At 40.6% G+C, this 26,669-nt stretch overlaps 2 protein-coding genes across 2 annotated transcripts in view; one reads left to right on the forward strand and one right to left on the reverse strand.

The window, feature by feature from the left end:
- Nucleotides 1–8,245, forward strand: part of mpl (MPL proto-oncogene, thrombopoietin receptor) — a 186,486-nt gene extending 178,241 nt beyond the window's left edge. The window contains exon 13 of the mRNA XM_084067806.1: nt 8,222–8,245. The gene's annotated coding sequence lies outside the window, so the exon portion shown is untranslated. The remainder of the gene's footprint in view (nt 1–8,221) is intronic.
- The window catches only part of col24a1 (collagen type XXIV alpha 1 chain), a 147,252-nt gene that overhangs the window by 19,521 nt on the left and 101,062 nt on the right, over nt 1–26,669 (reverse strand). The window contains exons 29-45 of the mRNA XM_084067805.1: nt 24,310–24,363; nt 23,848–23,892; nt 21,542–21,586; nt 18,418–18,471; nt 16,737–16,790; nt 16,461–16,514; nt 15,987–16,040; nt 14,715–14,768; nt 11,445–11,552; nt 9,343–9,396; nt 8,639–8,746; nt 7,166–7,219; nt 5,983–6,036; nt 5,655–5,711; nt 4,422–4,475; nt 2,608–2,661; nt 1,510–1,563 (exon numbers count right to left, since the gene is read on the reverse strand). Of these exons, the coding sequence (XP_083923931.1) occupies nt 1,510–1,563; nt 2,608–2,661; nt 4,422–4,475; nt 5,655–5,711; nt 5,983–6,036; nt 7,166–7,219; nt 8,639–8,746; nt 9,343–9,396; nt 11,445–11,552; nt 14,715–14,768; nt 15,987–16,040; nt 16,461–16,514; nt 16,737–16,790; nt 18,418–18,471; nt 21,542–21,586; nt 23,848–23,892; nt 24,310–24,363 (1,011 nt within the window). The remainder of the gene's footprint in view (nt 1–1,509; nt 1,564–2,607; nt 2,662–4,421; nt 4,476–5,654; nt 5,712–5,982; nt 6,037–7,165; nt 7,220–8,638; nt 8,747–9,342; nt 9,397–11,444; nt 11,553–14,714; nt 14,769–15,986; nt 16,041–16,460; nt 16,515–16,736; nt 16,791–18,417; nt 18,472–21,541; nt 21,587–23,847; nt 23,893–24,309; nt 24,364–26,669) is intronic.

Consider the following 26,669-nt stretch of genomic DNA (forward strand, 5'->3'; position numbering starts at 1 on the left):
TGCTAATGCAATGTTTAAACAAAAAGCCAAGTCAAATAAATGTATACATATCCAATTCTATTCACACAATGATAACTCCACTCTGATTCTAAGTGCAACTGTAAGCACTTTCACAAGCTCAAGCAAGTCAAAAGTATTTGGAAAGCTTTGAATACTTAAATTTTATCCATAGTATATGGAACCTATCCCTGGTAAATTCAGGGCTAAGCAACAAAAACATAACAAATAAATATAGTACCAGAAAGCTACAGAAATTATGGGGTCTAATTATTGAAGGGAGACACTGTGGTACTGTATGAAGTGGATTTCATGTCATTGTGATATAGATTGGATCAGAATATATCAGCTATATCCTATAGAGGGAACTTCAAGACGCATTAACAGTGCATAATACATTTTGCATGAAGTAGATACATAAGAGCCAAAGCGCCTTAAGCATTTTCCATCCAATTCTAAAGGGTGGCAGACTGGCAGTTCAAAAAAGCACACAAGGAAAGTCTGACAAATGGTGTTCGAGGGGCTTACGAAATAGATTTCTCTTTTTTTTAAGATCCAATATAAGGGAGCATCCAACGTAGCTATACGGTAACTTTATGGGTTTGCACTGTTTAAATCTGTACATTATGATCTAGCCACAGTGCAGTGCAGTTTAGAAGTTTATTCATTTGTACAAGAGACTTTTGTTTGTGGATTTCTTTGCATGGGAACCAGATGAAAATTTGGGTCAAAGTGGAAGAAGATTAATTCATTCAAAATGCTGGGCCCCTTTTCAGGAGAATTCAGTAGCTGTTATTTGTATCTCCTCAAAACGATATTTAGTGGTTGAAAGACTGATAGTGTTGAGTTTTAGATCTTAGATCTTTTTTCCTCAAAACATTCACAGATGCCAGTTCTCAACATTCCACTGCGAGCTCATAAGCAGAGAAGAATTGACACGTCAAACTTGATCAAATAGCATGTTCAAAAGAACAAAGAGGAATCTCACATTTTGGGTGGTCAATCATCCTGACACTATCTGCTTCCAGGTTCCTGTCTACAGCCTGAATTATGAGCTACAATAAGAAAACGTATCTTCTCCTCCCTTCATATTTCTCTGTGGCTGAACAGGAAAAGTCAAGTGCAGAGAGAACATGTCCACAATCTTTGTTGTGAACACGCTCCTTTGAAGAAAGAAAGAAAGAAAGAAAGAAGGAAAAAGGAGGAAAGAAAGAACGAAAAGTACTTTGGCTAAATGCCTAAGGTTGGTCTTTCATCCTTGCAGCTGAAGTGAAAAAAATGGATTTTCCCTTGCCCAAGGTGTCAGGTTTAAGCTCAACCAAACCCTCCCCAACACTGCCAACACTGAATGGCATGTATTGTTGTTGTTCGGAGCCTAGTGTGTATCCAGCACACTCTCATCTTGAAGATACAATTACATGATTCAACAAACTATATTCCATAATTGGCTGTAAAGTACAGTGGATTAAGCAAGCAAACCCTCAGGATTCACGTAATCAGACGCAGACTCACCAGAGCACCCTTGTCTCCTTTTGGACCTTGTTCTCCACGGAGACCTGGCGTTCCCTATATGCAACAACACAAATATACACACATTCAGGTCTATAATGATTCTTTAAGTCGTAAAGTTGAATAATAACTATTAATGGCGATAGCTAATTTTAAATCCTTATTAAAGACTTATTTCTTCTCCCTGGCCTTCAGTGATAGCTGATGTAGCCCTGTCTTTCCTTTTGATAATGCTTGTTTGTTTGTGCTTATTCATTGTATGCTATTGTCTGCTTACATTGCGTTGTTTGCTTTTTTTATTTTTTTATCATTACCTGTACAGCACTTTGGTTGACCTGGAGTGCTATATAAATAAACTTTGATTTGATTTGATTGGCGATATTACTGTACATGTAACGTCAAATGAATGGTTTGTATCTCCAAGTAAGGGGGCGAAAGTCAGTGACTACTTTGAGAACATTTATTTGGCTCAAGGTTGAGATACTTTTTCAACCTTTTTTTCAATTTTGTACAGATTACTAAATCATGATGTCACCTCATAGAAATATGACAATGGTCACACTGTTAGTTGATGTTGTGTTGATGTCCTTTCTCAATTTAGTTTAAATAAATTGACTCCTACAGCTTGTAGGAGAATATGTATTCTTCAGAAACCGTCCAAATTGAGAAGATTTCTTCAGTGAGTAACCAGTCTATCCACTGTTGAAGTCTCGGGCCAAAGAAGTAAAAAAGTATAATTAGACTGAGCTGGAAAAATCAAATGTTAGTAATATACTTAGGGCTCTATTCTGTGGCACGCTATACCCCTACCCGTTAACCTTTACCCGCAATTTCCTACCCATTACCCGTTAAATACAGATAAGGGAGCTGGCGCTGTCCCAGCTCCCTATATCTATATACCCTGGGGTCCCCCAGGGTTCTATCCTTGGTCGACCCAGATTTTCCCTCTACACCAAATATCTTTGCCGAAAATAGACAATATACAAGCCCAGGAGCTTGTAGATCTGCTTTATTTGCAGAATGTTCTCCTATTATGACATACCCAGAATGGGAACACTAGAGTTCAAGTGGATAAAAACAGCTTTTTTTTTACTGACTTACAGGCAGGCCTTGTTGTCCAACAGTCCCACGAGGGCCGGTGAGGCCGATGTGACCCTGAAACACAAGGTCTAGGTGAAATACAACATGAATCTCACATTACAAATAGTTTCACATCTATACTGCATCTATTATGTCACACAATACAGCTGTAGCCATCACAGGAGACGCTTCTACTTTTTTTACCACCTGATTTCCGCATTACTGCTGCAAAGAGGCTGATAGCTAAATTAAAATCTTTAATTGATAAAACATGAGGTTTGTGCTCAAGATACCTGGCTACATTACTATGCTATCGTATTGCTGTACACTTCAGTATACCATTTGGAAAGACAATAGGCAGCTGACGGTCTGTGAGGGCTTATTGATCATGAATTGTAAAAGATGGGATAGTCACACTGCCCTGCACGGCTAGGGGATACTATTTCCTTTTCTGCACTGATAGCAGTTCTGTCTAGTTCTGTAACCTTAATTCAGTCAGGAACACTCACGTCAAAGTAGATTTAACCATTTATTGCAACAAATGGAATACAGTTAAACTTGGCATTAAACGCTCCGCTCTTGGAGATGTTCCTTGAATTTTGTCCAAGCAGCATGATAAGAAAAATCAGGGAATGTTAAGCAAAAATCCCCATAGGGATACAATATCAAACAATATGCAATACATTGACATATTAGCTTGAATCAGCAGATATAATATCACAAGTATTTGAGCCTATGCCAGACTCTGATCAAAAGGTGGAGGCTGGGGTGGAGGAGGCAGCTAAGCAGCAGTGAAGCAGGCAGCAAGACAAGCAGAGACCTAGTGAATGCAAAGCCGTATTTAAAGGAACCTCTTCGTTAAGGCGTGAGCTCTGATTGGAGTATATGAATGTGTGACGTAATGACCAGCAGAGCTGTGAATGGGGAATAGGAGGCTAGGCTCATGTTTACACCAGCTGACTGACAGCCGATTACAGCTGAGTAGGGCTGTCACAATTACAAATTTAAGTTGACGATTAATTGTCGCTCAAATAATTGCGATTAACGATCTAATTGTGTGTTTGGCATTAAACATTGGAACATGTGAATATTCTATTTATTTCGGTTTGCCTTTTAGGCTTCGTAATAAAAAAATGCACAGGGCAGATATGACAAATAATTAAATATACAAAGAAATTATTGACATATTTAATCGTTTTAAACATGTAAAAATGGCAGAAATAGCAGATCTACAAGCTTACAGCGCGTCACGAAGTGACACGTTGTAAGCAGTCACGAAGTGACGCGTTGTAAGCTTGTAGATCTGCTATTTCTGCTTTTTTATTTTTCAACATGGAAAAGATTATGACGATTATGCAAAAATAATTGCGATTATACGATTATGTAATAATTGTGACAGGCCTACAGCTGAGGCGTGCAAGACTTCCGTGTCCTGCATGAACTAACGCTATGCTTAATAATGTGCTCCCTGTCTCCTCTGTCACATGTGACTCTTATCTCATCAGAGCAACATGACGGAAAAGAAAAGTGTGATGAATTACAGAGCTTGGCAATATATCAAAACTGTGATATGAGACTAGATATCGTCTGGTATTTTGGATATTGTAATATCATGATATGGCATAAGTGATGTCTTGTCCTGGTTTTAAACCCTTAAGCATTATTTTTAAGTTTTCAAAAATTGTCAGAAATAGCTAGGATAGGCGATTGTAGATGCTGGACTATTTTCAATATTTTAAAGAAAGCCTGATCTATATTTTGGCAACAAATTGCCATGTGATGTATTTTCAACTGAAAAAGGTGTTGACACGTCATGCCAATGCATCAATCTCTACCTGATATCCCTCATCTCCAGGCTCCCCACGTTCTCCTCGCTCGCCCGGGGGACCCTGTGTGCACACACACACACACACACACACACACACACACACACACACACACACACACACACACACACACACAAAGAATTGTACATACTGTACATACACAGACACATGCAGACATGCATGTACTGTACATGTGCACCCACACAGCGTCAGGTGAGCAGGAAAGCCTGTTTAAAATAAAGCACACTTCATACAGTAGATTCAACTGTTTGAGACCACCTCCTACAGAGCTAACGTAAGAGGCTGAATCCTACTGGAGTCTAATGGAATGGTTGAATTTCTCTTTAAAGCTTATTTCCAAGCAATCTCAGCCTGGGCTGCAATGAGACAGAAGGTATCATTGTGTTGCCCATGCTATGTGCTGCGACACTGTGCCAACTTGGTAATACAACCCCCCCCACTCTTGTACAGGGGACGTCCCAACTCCTTGAATGCTGCTGGTGCTACATATGTCGCTCCCTGCGCACTGATCCCACTGATCCAAAGCTGGCAAATGTGTCTGGAGTTCATGTTAGTCAACCATAGCAGGGGACAGTACACGTCTCACGTAGCCAGACGATCGAAGATATCTGCCTACCGTACTGATACGTCTGGTAGGATCTAAATTCAATGTAGACACCACCATGAATTTAGATGCCACTACATTGTAGGGTCTAGAACGGCGGAGAAAATGGCCACAGACACACTGACATACTGATTTGAAAACCAGTCCTGTCATTTCCCCTAATGGTTCCGCGCTGCAGTTATTTTTTTTAATCTCCAAAACTGTTTCCACGCAGTTCTAGCCACTTCATTGAAGTTAGATGTCATCAGACATATTGGTGGTAGGTGGTACAGTAGGTGGGGAATTGTGATCATCTGGCTGCATGAGACTAGGGTCATTTACGTTTCAAAGCTTCACAGGTAATATCAGTGTAACATTAGGATTTTGTTTTACTGGCCAAAAATGGGATATGTTGAGGGAGTACAGTATGCCACCAAAATGTGTAATCTTTTCCACATTCCACCTGCAAAGAAATTATTGCATCATAGTCCAAGGTTTAAATCTTGTTCAAGGCTTCATACAGTATGAGCTCTACTCTTCTGTTCTAGTGTAAACTCAGCCTTTAGCAGGTCTAATTCAACAACACAGCAGGACTGTAGGGGAGCACAAAAGATAATTTGAAGGAAAGCAAGACCTACTGGTTCACCTAAGGGCCCGGCTGGTCCCGGAGTCTTATTGTCCTCTCCTGGGTAACCCTGGAAAGGACAAAACACAGATACACAAAAACACAGGCATATATAAATGACCAGATCTTTGCGACCCATGCTATTAATTAAGAAAACGTTTCATAACGAAATATAAGCTTTCTAAGCTTTTCTCAAAATCCCATCATATCAAGATATCGAATTAAGTGGTGCTCAAAGTATAAAATAATACTTTCACTAGTGAATGTATATTTTCAGAGGATTTAAATAACATGTTGTATGTGTGTGCAAGGACAATAACGCATTCCAGTGTTGATGTTACCTTTTCCCCTTTAGGCCCTGGAGGTCCACTGGGCCCTGGCTTGCCAAGGTGACCCTAAGAAAAGGCAAAAAAAAAAAGAACAGTGGTTATTTTACCTAACCGAGCCACTGTACTTCTATTGGCTCCAGCCTGTTCCTCAGAGAGACACAGCTATTACATAGCACCGGACTTTTACTGTGAAGACTGTCAGCATCGTATTAATCAAAACTGCTTAATATAAACACCGTCTCCTGTGGAGGAAGAGCTCTAAGAATCAGTCGCCGAGGGATTCAGCTTTTTGGCACGGCCTCAAAAATCACTCAACAACCTGGGCAGAGCGTGACTGAGTTTGAGAGTGTGCATACACCACACATATTTACAAGAAAGGTACCACGTGAACTTGAGGTACCCTGTGCAAGTTATGCAACTTAAGCCCAGTGATGCTGGCACTGACCTCAGAGCTGCTAACAGGTTTGATCATGGCCATATCCAATTCCACCTCTTTCCTCTGCTTTTGTCTGGCTTGGGTCTTTGTTGTGGTTTAGACAAGCCACACAACTGGATTCAGTTGTTCGGTTCTTGTTGTGACTAAACAAAGCCAAACAAGCTTACTGGAATGGGAACGGCAATGCACGCACATTCTTTCTCCCCCAAGGACAGGTTCAAAGAAAAAAGCCAAAAGAAACATTGTGAGCTTGACTGAGGCAGGGGAGGTGAATCAGCTTAGGGAGACTGACATGAAATGCAACAGTTTTGAGTGAAACACCACCTGACTTATCAAGATTAGGCCTAGAATCGTCAAATGAAGTGAGGCTAGAGGCAGTGTTTGGAATGCTGACCTTAGCATTGGAATGAAGTGGGAATACCTGAGGGATTTAACACCATGGAATAAAGTGCAACAGTAAAATACTGAGAGTTAATGTAACTCTGACAGTGTAAGGTTGAACCAAACAGACTCATAAGGGTCCATTTGGTTCCATTTGTACCCGCTCTCGGAGTTTACAGTGTGGTAATACCTGAGCGATTTAGCACCATGGAATGTATGAAGGCAAACTGAGAGCTTCACAGAGCCTTTGCGGTCTGCATAAAATATCAAATGAGATGATATGTTCTGATTATGACCACACTTAAGTGTGTGAGTGTGCCTGAGTGTACTCACATGAGTGTGTGCCATTAAAACACAGGTATGATTGCTGTAACTCACCGTGTATCCCGCCAATCCTGGTTGCCCCTCAGGCCCCATGACCCCAAGCCGACCCTAGAAGTAATGCATAAAACAGACATATAGAAACTCACTGACGGGAGAGCCTTTATGTTGTACGTTTTGGTTCCCTACTCTGTTTCAGCTAAATATAAGCTTTCTGTTAAATGGACACTCAAGACACTCATCCATCTTTACTCCCAGGACCAGGGTTCTGACAGGGCATATCAATCATCCCTCTCCAGCTATCACAACAGGCTCTGGTGTTCGTTCTTTCTGCTGAGAAAGGAGCTGTATTTCTCTCTAATGCCTAATTCATGATTCTTGAATTAGCTATCCGTCGCACAAAGGTGTCGCGCACCAAATAGCAGACATGCAAACTCACAGGGCGTCGCAGATGCTTGTATGTCGGCTATATTCAACGTGTGACACCATCATGCGACATGAGTATGAATTGAGCTTTAGAAGGAACAAAAAAGTATTCCTTCCCTTTCTCTCTCATTTAAGCTGGTACTTTGCTTTCTTATATCGGATTTAACTACACAATACCAAATGATATAGCTTCATTGCAACACGTTGTGAGGAAAGCGTCGCTTGCAACTAAGTATACTGTAAATCAGGTTTTAGGCATGCTGCAGTATGTTTTAGCGAAACAGGTTAATGTTCAGTGAAAGTACAGGCAGCTGTTTATACAGTCACCCTTTGGTTAGGGGATGACAGAAGTTTGGGTTACAAGGCAAGATTGAGAAGATATCACGTCATGCTTTGTACTCCTTATGCTGTGTTAAAAATGATCAAATGTCACAATATGACAAGTATAACACCTACACTATTATACACTTTGGCAAACAACCTTTGTGATAACTTGATAAAATCATGCAACCTACTGCTATCAACATATTTCCTTCAATCAAGGACTAAATAATACGTGGACATGGTTTATAATTACTCAGCATTTTGGAACATGGAAAAAGCCTGCCAATTGTGCCAAGAGTAAATCTGAAACCAGCGTAACTGGAATGACGCGAATCTGAGATGCTTTATGACCTTCTAGTTCAGTGGTTCTCAAAGTGGGGTCCAGGAACCCCCCGGGGTCCTTTTGGGGGTTACAGAGGGTCCCCAGCAAAATTAGGAACAGTTTGACCACTTTAACCCTATTTCATACTTCATTCGAAAATAGCTGATCTACAAGCTGTAGACCCGTTGTGAACTTTTAGAGCTCCTATTTCGGCAGAAAAAAACATTAAAAATCTTCTCTTTTCCCTTGCACATTAGGGCAGTCCGTGGCATAATACACATAGATTTAGGGGTCCTTGACATAAAAATCTTTGAGAACCACTGTTTACCAAGGCTTTATTCATCCGTTTTTACTCTCAACCAATATGGCCTCTGTTTCCCCCAAAATCTACAACCATGTCATCATTTATTTTGTAAAGGTAAATGTGAAGGTGTAACACAGGAAAAGTGGACACTGACTGGTGAGCCTCGGGTTCCTCTGGCACCTTTCAAACCCGTCTCGCCTTGCTGGCCAATGTCACCCTGTGTGCCAGTCTCACCAGCTAGACCTGGAGGCCCCCGTTCTCCCTGCAAAGTGACAGGTCAGGGAACATAAAGTGTACAGATGTAACCAAATTGACCATTAAGCATCCATGTGGTTACATTTTGTGCACTCTCAGAGTTAGAAAAACATAAATAATCACTGAGGATTAGTGTGTAGCACTAGCAGGAAAACGTACAATATTATCACAATATGTATTGCATCAGCATGGTAAAACCATCTGGGGTGCAAAACCTGGCCGATCCAACACTTCTTGTGAGCTTGGCCTTTGAGGTTTTGACCCAAATGTAATCATATTAATACAAGTTTATCATATCGAATATGAATCTGTTTTAAGTTTTTCTGACTGTCAGACCTAGACCTTGATCTTGACCTTTAGACCCCAAAAGTAGAATCTAAATTCACTGTAGAACACCGACACCGACTTTTCTTAGGGTTATCAGTGTTTTAACTGCAATTCATTGGAGCATTTATGGAAAATAATTTCACCCACTCTTTTACACCAGTAAACTTGTGATGTGAAAATAAAATTGAAGTTGATGTTGAAGTTGGTGTTTTTTTCTTTATCTTGGCATGTATCAGCCAAATGAATAAAGACTTAGGCACGATGTACTGTACTTACCTTCTTGCCATTTCGTCCTCTGTTCCCTGGAAGCCCTGCTTTCCCTTCTGGCCCCTGGACATAAAATAAATCCTCATAAGATGACCACATACTCACGTATTGTCTAAATCTTTATTGAGAGAAGTATAAATTAGCCTTAACCACATGCGTCCCTATTCTGGGCATGTCATACAAACAACAGATCTACAAGCTCACAACATGTAAGTATTGAGAGCTTGTAGATCGGCTACTTTCGACAAAGAGATTTGGTGTAGAAGGAAAAAAGGAGGAATGATATAGGGTTTAAGACAATGTGAATTACCTATTTTTTCAGCACACATTCTTTCCATCATACCCCGCAACACTGTTCACATTGATTTGTCCACTTTCCAAATACGGATGAGATGTGATGGCAGCATGGCCCTCAACATGACCTCCTAATGTGAACTTTGATCGAATGCATTCTATCAAAGAACGTCTAAGCACAAATATAGCTCACTCGAAAACTGAGCTTCAATTAATAAGTTCAATTATTGCTCTGATAAATAATAATAACTCTACAAGAGTTAAGCTAGTGGCCTTCTTCTCTCTCAGCATCCAGGGTTAGATTTGGAACTCTGCCTCAAAACTATACCAAGAGGACACTTTGAGTCTTATTGACTCCCCCCCCCCCCCCCCCCCCCCCCCCACACACACACACACACACACACTTTGTCTGTAGAATGCCCTGTATCGCCACAATTCTTTGTTCAAGCAAAGACTGCCCCCTACTGGCACACGTGGGCATTATGTACCAAAAAACTAAGTTTTAGTAGTTAGCAGATCATTATTATTTAAAATTTAGTCTATAAAGTCTTTGTACTTGCAGCCCATAAATATTGTATGTGTGGGAGAAGTGGGGCTACTGATGCCAAAGAATAATTCTGAGAATTTAAGTATGGCTATGAAGTTTAATGTTGAAGTTGCACAGCGATATGTAAGGTCAACTTTGATCTATGTGGAGGAGTGGATAGAGTGATGTCTCCAGGAAAAAGTCCATGCACCTTAAAAGGATGACACTAAAGATGTTTCAATGGGAGGTGGGAATGTAGTGAACACTTATGGACTGTCAAATGCTTTTATGATGACTGGTATCAGGACAAAAGCGTAGTTTAAAATCTTCCAACAGCATTAGTAAGGTTTTATTAGTGGTGAGGTTTATTGATATTTTGTGAAGTTTCTATGCCATCATCAGAAACGGTAAAGGATCAAAGGCAGGGCTGTGCAGAGCTGCACGATGAGACTGATGAACTTGAAGACAAAATCAAAATGTAAAGCATTGCATACCCTTGTTTGTGCAGGCAGCTGGAGACTACTTTACTGTAGAAATTATTATTGGGTTGAAATTGTTGAAAAAGACTATTGGGACATGTCTACAATTGTCATGTTGTCATAGTTGGTCTGTCATGAGCTATTGCTTAAGAATAAATTAGACTCTGCTACATGATAAGTCGAGGTGGTGATGTTTCTGATACACAATTATTATTCACAATTTGGTTAGGGGAAGTCTCTGATTATGTTCTGGCCTGCCTTCTAACGACTTAGAAATAAACTAGGCCGAGACAGATCTTACTTGCCAGTCCCTGTATTAGAGGATGCAGCATGACTTCATTGCTGTAATAGAATTTCAATGCTATTGTTTATTCATTTATTGATCTCAATATTGTTTGGGCTACAGTGAAGACTTTGAGCTAGACTTGTCCATATTATGTAGTGAGGGACACTGTACATCAAGATTAGGGGGGGGGGACCACTGTATTAGAATCAATTGTAATATGGTGTGGCTTCAACTCTCCAACATCCCGTTTAAGCAGTTTTGTGGGGTTCGAGTCCCCCTGGTGGTGTGGGGTTTTGCAGCAATCTGAACTGTGCCACATTAGACCTGACCAGTCTTCCCCACTTTGCTTAATTATGTTTGTTAACTGTAACTGGATCTGGTCTTAAATTCTCAGATTGTTGGTATAAATAACAAATAGCTTTTAGCTGCCCTGTGTCCAAATAAGATTGATGAAACTTGATGAGCCTATGTTATGAAAATCAACGAGCCTGGTAATGATGATTTTATATAAATAAAATAAACGTACACGAAAGCCCTGTTTCCCTGGTCCTCCGGCAGGTCCTGGAGGCCCATCGTCCCCTTCTATTCCTCTTTCCCCTGGCTCTCCCGGGAGTCCTGAATCACCGGGCTCACCCTGAACAGAGAGAAATGGAGAGGGAGAGAGGGTGATGAAGAAATGTATATACAGAGAGCAGTGGTGAACTGTAACTAATACATTTACTTGAGTATTGTACTTGAGGACATTTTTCTAGCATCTGTATTTTACTTGAGTATTTATTCTTTGGAAGCTTATGACTTTCACTCAACTACATTTCAAAGATAAATACTTTTGACTTGAAATGTTTCTAGAAAGGGACAGAGACCCAAAATGTATCCACTTAAGCCCTATTTAAAGCTCTATTATGTAATGTTCTTAGTGAATAAAATGTTATTTTGTCCTCTATGGTAGAGTCTGTTAATACAATATAACTTATCGTTGCTGTCCGGCAGAAACCAGCTAACTCCATTTTGACACGTTTGCATTTTGTTTTCATAAATCAGGGCCATTGAACACCCTTTACGTCTGTGTCTTGATAAAAAAAAATTGAATCAATGAAAAGCATTAAAAAGCGCTTCTGGCAAAACCAGCTAACTCCATTGGATCCTCAAACTTTCTGCTAAACCGGAGTTAGCTGGTTTTGCTGACTCCAGGCTCCACCACCTTTTGACTCTGACCTCATTGTGAGCTTGGAGGTCCATTCAGCTGTTCTGATCAATGATGAACAAAACCTCCTAACTCCACTTTTTTTCATTTCCTGGAAAATGAACATTTTGGAGTTAGCTGGTTTCTGCCGGACAGCAGAGTTATACAATTGGGGTGGTTGTATTTGGTCTCCCTGCTCCTCTATTGATTAAAGGTAGCTCTCCACCGCACTGACGTCGGTGGAGAGCTATCGCACATTGTTGAATGGGCGGTGTGCACGCTGTCGTGTTGGGTCGTAAGCTGTAGGGAAGTGCCGAAAGCTACCGCCAGCTACTGCCCGTCGGTAGTAGCAGGGTGGTGGAGAGGGGGGAGAGAGAGAGGGTAAAGGCTCTGTACAGAGCTCCCTGGTTGGCTGTTTAGCTTGTTTGGCCAGAACAAATCAGTGTTAGTTTCTTCCCTCTCGTCTGCTTCTGGTGCAGGAGCAAGCCTAGATAAGCCAGAGACATTGCCCGTTGCACATTTGAACTAGATACCATATTCTCAACTCTCAATTCCTATACCGATCAACTCCAAAGCAAAGCAAAGGAAAGCAGTACTACGATTAGCGCAAAAAATGCCCTGTGTTTTTGTTTTGGTCCAAGCTGCCTCAGCTTCTCTGAGGACTGCAGGCTCCTGCAGACTACTGCCACCTCCTGGTATAGAGAGTTATTTCATCCGATTTCCTCTGCCGCATGCGCACAACAAAGTGTCGTCGGCCAACCGCAATAGTTTGTGCGGTGTGGCGACTAGAACTTTTGGACACCTGAAAATCCAACGTAGGTAGTGTGAAGTAGTCTGTTTGGTGCGCAACCTTTGACACGATCCTGTTTCTGGTTTGACCTGAAAGTCAGAATGCAATTTCTCCCCAGAGCAAGCAGGCTCTATTAGTTCAGTGGTAAAAAAAAAATCAGCACTTGCGCAGTAGACCCTGGTTAAAATCTGGGGTCGAACAACTGGTAAGTTACATAGTGCAGCTTTAGGTTTCAATACAATAATGCAATGATATTAAAAAAGAAAATGTTCTTCAGAACAAATTTGACTGAGTGATAATTAAGAATGTATTTATTGTCACATCACAGGTTTACTGTTGTAAAGTAATTGTGGGTTCAAGTTCCATAACTGATACAGCAATTAGAAAAGTGGTTCTGAAAGTGGGGTCCAGGGACCCATAGGATTCAAAACTCTCCAAATGGACACTTAAAGGTCTGTAACTCTGAGAGTGTACAAATGGAACCAAATGTAACTTTCACTTGTAGTTGAGTAAAGCACGACAACTATGACTGTAATCATAACTATAACGATGATTATGTAAGCGTTCACACTGATGAACGTTAAGTTCTGTAAACAGTGGTACCAAACACATGCTGTGCAGTTCAGCCCATCTGTGTGAGCCTGTGCCAGAGCCCGCACAGAGGGGGAGAGAGAGCGAGAGAGACAGTGGTGCTAAAAGACGCAAACAATAGGATATATGGATAATCTGACAAGATAGTTGTACCTCAGGTAATGCCAGCTAGCCTACCAGCTAACTTCAGCTATTAATAATCATCTCCTCGTCTTCGTTCAAGTCAAGGCTTTCCGAGGGCGAGTGAGACCAACTGCATCCCACATGTCCTTCTAATGGATTCAGATTGGCTGTCAATATTTATCATTCATAAAATCACACTGAAAGTGATCCAAACGATATTGTTTACCGCTGTAGTTATTTATAGCTGTGGTGTGAACATCCACTAAGATTTTTAAAACGACATATTCATAGTTATAGTTATCGCGCTCAGTTTAAATGGCATTTAATACAGTATTTGACCAGGGATCTATCTATACTTTGACTCAAGTACTGGGGTTGAGTACTTTATCCACCACTGACAGAGATCGTCAGCATGAGAAGAGCTGTAATGTAATAAGCTTCATATTGCCAATAAGGAGAGGTCATGACACCCAACACACCATGGTGTTCAGGGGCTCCTACAAGGTACGAGACATAACATCTTATGGAATCTGTTGAATCTCAGCTTTCACACAAGTGGTATGACATTGTTCTAGCATAAAATTCAGACATTTCCAAATATTAGTATTTGAATCCCATTGATGGGATGCTAGTCCTGAATATCCAGTATACACGCTAAAGTGGGCTAAACACTATCCAGGGACCATTAACATGTTATGACAATGTACTGTATAACACAGATTAATTTCCTCTCTAGTCAGAGCTTTCTCAAGCTCTGACTAAACCACTTATAACCTGGCATTCCTATTTTGGGCACGTCATTATAGGCAAAGATTTTCAAAAGTGCCGAAAATAGCCGATCTACAAGCACAGTATGCCTTGCATTTGCAACGCATTGAGTGAGTTTGTAGATCGTCTATTTTTGCTACGTTTTCATGACAAGGATAACATATGGTATTCATTTCTGAAGGAAAAAAAAGATGACATATGGAGATACAATGTTTCTGCCCGACAGTGACGTTATATCGGTCATACAGAGGCATCAAAATGTAACTGAGATTGGTAAATAAACAGTGGAAAAGTCCTTATTTCTGCTTTATGGAAACAAAAAATAAAGCTTTGGTCCTCACCTTCGGTCCATCTTTCCCCTGGGAGCCGTCTTCACCAGAGGGGCCAGGACCACCCTAAAAGGCACACATCTTGTTTTTAATTGTTGGTACAACATCCAATGAACACTACAATAATAATCATGCTGGTAAATTATGTTGTATCCATTTTTCAGATAACTGAGAAATTGTTTGCTTTCAGTATGATATCCGTTGTGATTCTGGTGTTTTAAATTGCCAGAGTATGCAGATTGTTTCAATAAGTTCTCCGATTAGAAGTGTGCTAATGTCCCTTCAGGAATGTTGACTACAGTATCCTCATATCCTCTGTGGTTCTTATCAACATAGAATTAGGTTAGTATGTACACTATGTGGAGAAGATTTATTTGTTCTCTTCACGGACCATGGAACCACAGCTCATCTAATACATGTGCCATGGAACAGATAGGCCTTTCATTATTGTGTTTTTCCATGCTGGACGGATATAAATTAAATTATTTGAAGAATACCCTGTGCTATTGCAATTACAAAGACAAACAAGCCAAAAAAAGGCACAATTGTGCTGGAGACCGAATACAGACACAGTCACGAATAGCATGTACAGGTCAGATTCAAAGAGCTCTTTTAGTCACTATGTGTTCTTTGTCTATTCCTGGCAGTCAAACAGGACCCAATCTGGGAACCCTTAATCTGTCTTGTGAGATTAAACAGGACCAAATACAAATACTGCATCATGAAATGGACACAGCCAGATGTATTAGGGCTGCAACTATCGAATATCTTTGCAACTATTCAGTCGATATTCAGTTATTATATTATTATTTAGTTTTTCAATAAAATGTATAATCGAGAAGCACTTTTTTATAATAAAATAAATATATCAACAATATATATATATATATATATATATATATATATATATATATATATATATATATATATATATATATATATATATATATATATATTTTAATCTAATCAATCGATTAGTTTGATTAACTGTCACACCCCTAAGATATATCATGGCCTTGCTACCTTGATGGATGCTATGTTAGAATGTAGATATACAGCAGATGTTTTTAATAATGACTTTGTTCTATAGTATAGATTAGAATTTGGTCATGGGCAGAGGTTCCAAGCTAGGTTATTGACAATCTAAAAAAAACAATTCCACTCTCCCCAAGCTGGGGATTACACATCCTCAGTGAAATGAAGGGAGAGTAAATATACTGCTGGATTAGATTTGCCCAAACACAAGCAAGGAAGGGATTAGTATGTCGGTTCGGAGCCACTCACTCTCATTCCCTGCTGCCCCTGCTCCCCTTCGGCTCCCGGAGGCCCCACTTCACCCTACGGAGACACAGCACAATACTGGCCTGCTCAGGAGGTATATTATATCAACACACAGGAACGCGTGCACCCACACAGTCACACACACACGCACGCACACGCACACACGCACACACACACACACACACACACACACACACACACACACACACACACACACACACACACACACACACACACACACACACACACACACACACACACACACACACACACAAACTAGTACTTGAACCTGAAGGAGCATTGACATTGACATGTAGTTGTTTTTGGACCCAAGGCTACAGTCATGTAATAGGTGCACTTCTCCTCACGCTACTGAAGGGGACAAGGAAGCTAAACTTCACATGACAGTTGTACTGAGATGGAGGGGGGGGGGGGGGGGGGTAGGTACTGGTGGTGCTCCAGGTGAGGTGTGCTAACCTTAAACCCCGGCTCTCCAATGGCGCCCGACTCCCCCTCTGAACCAGGTGCACCCTGGGTGGGTGAGAATGAAGAGGAGTGAATGATTCCAAGTGTTCTTCATTTATACATACTCATAGCATATACAGTACGTAGTATCTACTGTTTAGCGTATATACTCTAGTCTAAAGAGCAGAGTATGCTTTAAGTGTTGTGGAATCTTATACTTTGTGTTCATTTTATAATTTAATTTGACAATTAATCTAATGCTCACAAATGAGTAGAATAGGCCAATACCTCATGCCCTTGCTCTCCATCAGGTCCTGCTTCTCCCGGAGGTCCCTTGGCTCCCTGAAAGATCAATAACCAATGGAAAATGCCTGAGGTCTCCAGAAGAGTAATTATCTTTTATTAAATTCGGGGAACCAAATACAAATAATAAACATATGATACTGTACACTAATCTGATATATCAATGTAATAAATAAGTAAAACCAAAATCTCTTGAAAATCTATATTATTATGAATATAAGTATGTGTGTGTGTGTGTGTGTGTGTGTGTGTGTGTGTGTGTGTGTGTGTGTGTGTGTGTGTGTGTGTGTGTGTGTGTGTGTGTGTGTGTGTGTGTGTGTGTGTGTGTGTGTGTGTGTGTGCTTGCGTGCGTGCGCATGTGTGTGCACGTGTGCATACTGCATGTTGCATACAGTATTTGTGTGTGCGTATGTATAATCATTACAGTGCAGGGGGGGATGGAGGAGGCAGAAAACAGATATGAACAGAGCATGCATGAACAGACAGACAGACAGACAGACAGACAGACAGACAGACAGACAGACAGACAGACAGACAGACAGAAGGAAATACTTATTATTTCCCTGTCTGGACAACTAGTCATCTGTCTGTTTGTCGGACAATAAATCACTTTCTTATCAGTAGCCATCAAGTTCCATAACCAAGCCCCCATGCGGTTCTGGTCTTGGATTATTGACTCCTGTCTTACACTGGCACATTTGTACATGGATGGACTAACAGGGATGTACACTAAAATATCATAACAGGTGTCTGCTTAGGATAACTGCTGTATATGTTTCACTGCTGATATATTGTATATTTATTTGCTTATTGCATTCACTGTTGAAAGACTGTACATATACTATCCATATGAGCACAATGTAGGCTAGCTGGCACAGTACCTATATCTATCATCCATATATCCATTAATGGATGATAGATGTATGTTCATATTATTGGTGATAAGATTGTACATTATCAATAGTTTATACATTATGCTAAACCAGTCAGACCAAGACGGCTAGGACAGACTTTAACTATTCTTATTTTTATTTTGTATCTCTGTTTTATTTTTAATTTACTTAGTTGTACAGTATTTCTCTATTCTTACCAGTACAGTATCAATCCTGTACTTAGCTTACTGTGCTGTGTTGCTATGACGCCTGAATTTCCTCATGGGGATCAATACAAGTCTATCTATTGATCTATCTGCATCAGTACGCTGCCCATTCCTTCCACCTTGAGACATCAAACAATTGATCCTGAATATGCTGCCTTCCACAGAAGCCTTCCAGTGTGACACCTAGGAAATGGTAATAGGCTCTATGCACAGCAGCCATATTGGACAAATGGACCCGGGAGGGTCCATTTCGTTCCATTTGTACACTCTCAGAGTTACACCCCCTCAAGGAACCATGAGGGTCCCTGGACCACACTTTGAGACCCACTAGTGTTTCTAGTGAGCCAACATGCACAATATCAGCACCCTGCGTCTGTTTGACCAGAACGGAACAGAGCCTTCATTAGTATCATTGGTAACACCTGTGAAGGAAGTAAGAAGAGGCCCAATTTCTCTCCAAAATGGCTGCTGTGCATAGAGCCTATTGTAAGACTGTGCTGTTTATCCCATTTGTGTGATAGTTTCCCTAAACAACGGTGTTGTGACGTTGGAAGTTTGCGTGCTTACTGGTTCACCGTGGGGTCCCATCTCCCCTGTACTGCCTGGAGTCCCTGCTTTACCCTGGAAAAGAAAATATCAGATCACCGTTAGTTCAGTGTTGTTTTTTGGGGGGCATTTTTATCCTTTATTGACAGGCAATGCAAAAAGACAGGCAATGAGGCGAGAGCAGGGGGATGACATTCAGCAAATGGTCTGGCCGGCTGGGAATCAAACCAGGGACTCGCTGATCAAAGCATTGCGCCCATGTGGAATGCGACCTAACCATTCGGCTATCAAGCCTCTCCTAATTTTGTTAATTTAATGTTACACACAAAAACACAACAACAACAAATAGGCGACAATATCCTAGATTATTCTAAATGAAGGATCTTCACCTCATCTTCATCATCATCATCATCATCATCAGTACTACCACCTTAACTGCAAGGCACAAACAGAGAACAGTACTGTCAATAGGGAGTGTGTCTGATCTTGATCTGAATGGAGCAATAAGATTGCAGAAAGCCAATGTTGAAAGTCTTTGATGATGCAGGAATAACGACTGTCTTTGCCTTACAATAAATATGCTTTGTTGTATCCTGTCCAAGCAACGCGTTGCCAAGTTTAGACAATACGGCTTTGTCAGAGACAAACTGACATTCTCAGATTCTTTAGATGAGTCTGTTCACTAACTCAGATAAAGAAGTAGCCACTGTAGCACTAATCTCTCAAGAACAGATTCCGACCTGCGGTGGAATCTGTCGGAGCGGTTCGTCCTAACCAGTGCGCATTGGATACAAGTGGGCGTGCCTTCAGATCAGGAAGTGGGCCGCGCTTTACCCAATCAAATGTAGTGGGCGGGATTCACGTGTCCATCCACCATGATCCACCCTCCCCCCCTCGAAACTAGCCGAAACTAATTTAACAATAGCGTCCTCGGAGCGGACAAAACCACGGAAAGATATTCACATTTTAAATTACTCTTTCATCATAGAAACAAGTGGGCTTATAACCAAAACCATCCATGTTCTCTGGGAGAAGTGGTGTTAGTGTTCCGTGTAGAAATATTGTTAGTGGGAATGAAAACATGGTCGCACCAACCGGAAGTGATGTGCTATAGGCAGACATGAAACCGGTGTTTCCCTGCGCTCTAGTCTAACATTATACTCCTGCCAGACTGTTTTTCATTTTCTGTGGGGTCTGGCTACGCGAGACTACTGTAGCACTAAACACATTGGCCAAAAACTGTGGAAGAAAATGAATACATTGGAGTGTGTGTTTCAAGTTTTAAAACATTTGTCAGAGATGAGTCAGCATGTTCAATTGGAAAACATTACAATATAATAGGTGGTGTAACCAGAACAAAGAACATATGAAAATGACAGAATTGAGAACACGATAGTTGAAGGGAGGTCACTATAAATTCTCATAGGGCATATACTGCATAAAGAGTCTGGAAAATCTTGTAAGAGAGCAGAGGATTTATATAAATTACAAAATAAATGATCTAATTCAATATTCTGTGAGCATGGTATAATCACTGCCAAACAGTATCAACCAGAGAAGCCAGTAATACTGAGGAGGAATGAGTGACTACTTTCAATAACATGATCTTGGAGGGAATGAGATCACTCTTTCTGTCTCCACTCATGAATTCATAAAGACTTCAGTTGCCCACAGCTTAACCACAAAATTAAACCGCCCACAGCTTGATACTGAATAGTGTGAGAGAGGGGGGCATCATCTTTTTTTTTTTTTTCTTGGACCAGTCACAAGATGGCGCTATGACTCCAAATGCAGACAAAGGTGAAGGAAATGCTCTTTCCTGCTGGTGCAAATCAGGTATTTCAATACATACAATAGATCAGCGTTAAAAGGATAATGACAGAAGGGAGGAGGTACTCTTCCTTCATTATACTTAATATATCATCCCGTAAGCATCAGATCTTATTGGTAAGAATTCCAGCAGAGGTAGAGGGTCAAAGTCATGTCAGTGGAGCAGTAACTCTTGTCCTTGAACTTCAGGTCCAAACAGTTGTTTGCTGACATAGTGACCTGTGAGTGTGTGAGATCAGATGTACTGCGACCTCGCCCTATTCAAATGTAGTGAGACGCTCACCGGGGCATGTATGTACTCGTACAAGAGTGTGAGTATGCAAGCGTGCTGTGAGTGCATGCATAATTGTGTGGCTGTGGGGGTGTGTGAGTATTTCAGTGAGAATACATGAAGACATTCATGCCCGCGTCAAGAATAATTACAAACAGCGCTATCTGTCAAGTATTAAGCCAATGTGTGATTCGAGAAAGCAGAAAACAGCTCATTTATCAATTGAACGCAGGACAAGCCAAATAACTGAATCCAACATCCATTGAGTGCAAGCCATTCTCTAAATGGCGCTCATTCCTGGTAATCCCACTTATTCCTGTTTATTCCATCTATCAGACTATTATTTTATCCTTTCATAGCTGAAGAGCATTTCAAAATAATCTATCATTATCCAATGGCAAAAACAGATAAAAGCCAAATGGTAGGAAGTAAAGGGTATAACACAAAACTACCTTTTTGGGAAATCTCGATAATATTCTATATTCTATTCACGCACGCAAGAACACACGCACGTTCGCGCGCACACACACACACACACACACACACACACACACACACACACACGTGCACGCACGCACGCACCCAATCACCCACCCACCCACCCACCCCCACACACACACACACACACACACACACACACACACACACACACAAAGACACACACACACACACACACACACACACACACACACACACACACACACACACACACACACACACACACACACACACACACACACACACACACACACACACACACACACAAACAGTTTTATGACCGTGGCAGTTTTTATAACAATCCTCTTGGTTGCATTAACTGGCACAACAGCCCTCATGTCATGTCATGGTCTGCATAATAAGTAGGTTACATTAGAAATAAAAAGAAGACATGGAAATGTTTAATCAGCCTGAGAATTTTGTTGTCCTCTGTAGCCATAGTAATGTCTCTTGAGCAGTCTTTACGTCATGCCTCAAACATGGTAATTAAAGCTTTGAGAGGGTGATGGAGTGGAAAAAATACATTATAAAGTACATAGAACTTACAGGTTTTCCAGGAAGACCTCTCTCTCCTGGACCGCCAGCCTTGCCCTGCAAGGAAACACATCAAAAGACACTTTGAGTTTCAGAACCACTGATTACAGTATACTAGTACATTTGAACCTTTTGTGCAACATTGCTGCCCAATGGCCCAAGTGTCTGCTGTTTATTTTATAAAGACACAAATCTCAACGTAATTTGGTACAGTAGAATAGCGAAACAGATTCATGTGCAAATCTTTCTATTCGTTTTTTTTGTTTGTCTTTTTAGGCATGACTTTATTTTTTTTCCAGTTTAGTCGTTATGCCAATTCCCAAATCCCATGTACTGTAAGTCCCTTGTCGCTGCTGACCCCTACTGGTTGGTTAGTTAGAAAGGGTATAGGCAAGTATGTGTCTCCTTCAATACATGTGACACTGCCAGTCCACCCTTTTCACCTGACAGTGAGGAGTTTCACCAAGAGGATGCAATACATGCAGAGGAACATGCTATTCTTCTCAGTTCAACTCCCCACTAAACAGGCACTCTGACCAACCTGCAGGAGTCACTAGTGCAGCGTCAGAAACCGGTTCCCTTTCCCATGAACGCGGCCAATTGGGTTCGTTGGAATACCCAGCCAAGCCAGATGCATTGTGAAGGACTCAAATCTCTAGTCTCCGTGGTGGTTGGCAGGAACTTTACCCCTGCGCCACCCGGACGCCAGAAAAAACTACTTTTCAAAGATAATTTTCAAGGGATTTCAGATTTATTTCAACAGTGCTGTGGAGTGACAGGAAAGACAATAGCGAGGTGGATGACATGTGACACATTTCATGGGTTAGATTCAAACATCTCTCAGTGCCACCTAGAAGGGGTGACTACAACCTTCTTTTAAAGAGAAGGGAAGCATATTGGATTTTCACCCTCAACACCTTAGCCCCAAAAGGCCTAAATGACAAATTATTATTAAATGTGATGTTGTGATACTTCATTATTTCATTCTTGATACATCCTGTAATGCTGCTTTTTTCCCTGTTTTTTATTTATCCTTCCTCAACAGGCCTTGCTTTTTATATTGACCTTGTGTGATGTCCCTGTGTTGTACTTTTAGGTCATTTCATTTCATTTTTCAATGTATTTCCAACATCTATTCCATTGACTACTAACATGTATTTTTGTCAAGTTTTTTATACTTACTATGGATTCGAAAAATACCACCTTTACTACCTGTATGGGCCATCCTTTTTTTTTACATGTTGCACTGGTTGCCTACTCCTACACACATGTTCAATAATGGTCATGCTTGGGAACACTATGCATTAGGAAAATCAATTTATGTAACTATTATAGTATCTGCTATCATCGCATGTCGATTACAAACACAAATAGTGCCATGCCCTTTGTCAATTTATGGAGGTTGCACTTGAATAAAACCCACTTACATAGCACGTGCAATTAACACTCACAAATCTGAAGTTGTATTTAACCACATGAACCCTAGCAACCCGATTCTGAGGTGAACATTCGGCAAAAATACCAGATCTACTAGCTTGCAAGTATACACGTGTTATGTTGCAACGCGTTGTGAGCGGACCAAGTATAGAGCCTTGAACACACTCCGGTCAACAAAGTATATACAGTAGGGTTTAAGTGGTTCACTTCCTTCCCAATAAAGTGCTACAGATTAGGTACAGTTAAAATACAGAGTGGGTTTCATGTTCATCCCACAACTACTTTATTGACCTAGCTCAGGTTTCGTCACTGGACGCTGGCACAGGTACACAGTAACTGAGTTGAGTATAACCTGATACAGACCCCCTGAGAGAATGGCACACTGCAAATAAGAACTAATTAAAGGTCCACTGAGCTCCCTGGCAGATATTAACAACACTTTAAACCTGCATTTATAGAAGCCGAAGGCTAACCTTGAAGCTGAGGGAACATGTGGAGAAAATATGGGGTAATTCATTTTCCATGGCAGTGGCTCAAAGTGCATAAGATGTGGGGTTCTGGTGGACGATGCCAGCAGGTTTTAAGGACACTAATTAGGGTAGGCTTTGGATAAATAAATGTACTGGTCAAAATGTCTCGTCATGTCTCAGAGCTTGAGGAGTTGACCCAGAGATGAACCAAAGAGAACATGAAACATATACATTTACTGACAAGTAACTGACAACCTGACATACCTATTTAGCAAGTGTGCACACATACTGTACATTGGTTCAAGTCAAGGTTCACAACCAGTGTCATGCGTATGTTACTCATACTCACTCCATACTAGTTTGTACAGCTGAGATACCAGTTAACAAAACGTTAATTTACAGATTACTCACTGTTAATCCTGGTTCCCCTTTTTTTCCGTTATCACCCCTTTCTCCCTGCAAAGAAAATAAAACACATTTTAGGGTGTTGGAATACGATTTTTTCCCTATAAAGAGTGAGTAAATAAACTGTGATATTCAGTTAGTTGCTATTATTTAGTTAATGATCTCTAAGCTCTCAAGCCAAGCAGTTGCCATTGGCATGTACGCAGTTTTTTATCATCGGTTTATACAATAGCAGGGACTGATTTCAATGCTAATATTTGCTCCTTTACACATATGCACAATGAGCAATGCAAATTAAAAGGTGATAATTTCCTCAATGTGTGTGTGTGTGGGTGTGTGCGCGCGCGAGTGCATGCACGCAAACACGTATGTGTGTGTGTGTGTGTGTGTGTGTGTGTGTGTGTGTGCGCGCACACGTGCGTGTGTGCGTGTGTGCGTGAGTGGGTGGGTGGGTGGGTGGGTGTTTACCTTGATGCCTTCAGGGCCTGGTTCTCCCAGTGGGCCATCTGGACCTCGAGGTCCCTATGAGACAAAAACAGAATAATTACCACCTCACAGAACCAATGGAAACTAATAAAACTCTCAACTTCTTACCATCTCCTTTGGTAAAACACAGTATGAGCCACAACACACAAGAGTCTCAAAAGAATAAAAGCGGAGCAAGCAACACCAAATACAAATGAGTATCCAAACACACAGAAGACATAGATACTGTGGAAGAAGTACTCAGATGTTTTAGTACAAAAGTATTGGCATCAGAATATACTTCCAATATCGAAGTAAAAGTAAAATGTATATTCAAATTTGTCCAACCTTTGCAAAAATAGCAGATCTACAGTACATATAGCTCACAACGCATCATAATGCAACACATTGTGATGTAGATCTGCTATTTCCGATTAGCCAAAGTATAAAATAGGGCTTAAGTGGTTAATTTATGTTTTGTAACAATGATATAAATAAGTAACTAGTAACTAAAGCCGTTACATAATTGTAGTGGAGTAAAAATATTATATTATATATACGTATATATATATATATATATATATATATATATATATATATATATATATATATATATATATATATATATATACGTATATATATATATATATATATATATATACACACACACACACACACACACACACACACACACACACACACACACACACACACACACACACACACAATATATTTGCATTTGAGATGTAGTGGAGTAGAAGTATAAAATCCTGAAAAATTGGCATATTCAAGTTAAGTAAAAGTACCTCAAAATTGAACTTGAGTACGGTACCTGAGTAAATATACTTAGTTACTTTCCACTGCTGGAACACATAAATACTGTAATAACATCAACAATATTCTGTCTGCATTCTGTCTCCCTGGGGGATATCCTGGCCCATATGATAAAGATTGGTACCCCCATAAACATTTCAAGGGGATCGTCCCTTGCAGCAACACCACACAGGTAGATGGATAAGGATCTGTAAATAAAAACCCTGCCCTCCTTTCTTTCTCTTCTACCTTGTCATTTCCCTCTTTGCCGTATCTCTTGTTTTCATCTCCTATCGCCTCTTTACATTTCTGTTTGATGGCTTTCTTATCTGCATTGCTGGCCTATTTCGACTGTGCCGTCAGCTTTTAATCAGGTTTCCCTGTCTACCAAACCGCCCTGCCTGCTCTAAGCTTCCAGGTCACTGTAACACGAACCGTTCTCCAAATCCTGCTCAAAAAGGAGAGAGGTGCAAGGAAGTGGAAAGAGAAAGAGAGAAAGCATTCTCTTTCGCTGTCCCTTTCTTAAGTACTTTCTACTAGTATTTCTCGTCGCCTTGAAGCAACTCGAGATCTTGTTTTAGAAGTGAATAATGCTCATTTGTAGCTGTCCATCACTGTGAGCTCAAGTGTGATCCTCTCTCAGTTCCACTGTTGACTTGAACAGCATAGTTTACAGGCATCTGTTGAGAGATTCTACGTGTTTAAGATAAACACAGTAGTTTCATCAACAAAGATGCAAAGACCTATAAATGTATGAGGTTAACCGACACAAGAAGAAAAGATTGCTCTGTTTATGATGCCTTATCTGCAAGTAGTACAAAATTCACATAATCATGTCACATAATTACAGGACTGTTCACCAGAAGATGACATTTTTGGAGCAAGTTAAGTTTACACAACATGTTTGATCGTAAAAATGCCTTCCCCAGCTCAGACTGACGACAAATCAGAGCTGACGTGAGGGATAAAACCATATTCTGGGATTCTAAACTATTCCTAAACTATCCAAAGAATGCACAAAGAATGCACTTTCCACTACCCTACAATGCATCATAAATGTGCCCCACAGCTTTCAGCACTAGTGCAGGTGTGAGTAACATATTGTATCAGGGCATTTTCAGGATTTATTTTATAGCCCAAAGGGTTAAGTGGTAAGAGAAAGAGAGATAAGCAGGGTTAAGATAACAACCACTTAGCAATTGCCCTCAGGACTGGCATGGTGAAGCAATTTAAGTCTCCGAATACAGGATGCAATCATCCATTATAGACAAACCGCAGTGTTTACATCACACAGCTGTTCCAAAAACAACAGCGAATAGGGGAGTCTAGGTATTGAACTTCCCTGTTATTTACCTCTAAGTGATGGGTTTTAGAATTGTTATCTCTGGCACATACCAGAGTACGTATATATGCCGTGACAATGCAGATTGAGCGCAGATGCTCATTGTTGGCCCATTCAATGTAGGAGGATAAAGGGATAGGCATAAACATACCTTGATAAAACAGGAAATGCAACCACAAACTGACATATGTATAGATTACAGTAAACA

Source organism: Gymnoscopelus microlampas, assembly GCF_963454915.1.
Source record: "Gymnoscopelus microlampas genome assembly, chromosome: 9".
Taxonomy (NCBI): Eukaryota; Metazoa; Chordata; class Actinopteri; order Myctophiformes; family Myctophidae; genus Gymnoscopelus; species Gymnoscopelus microlampas.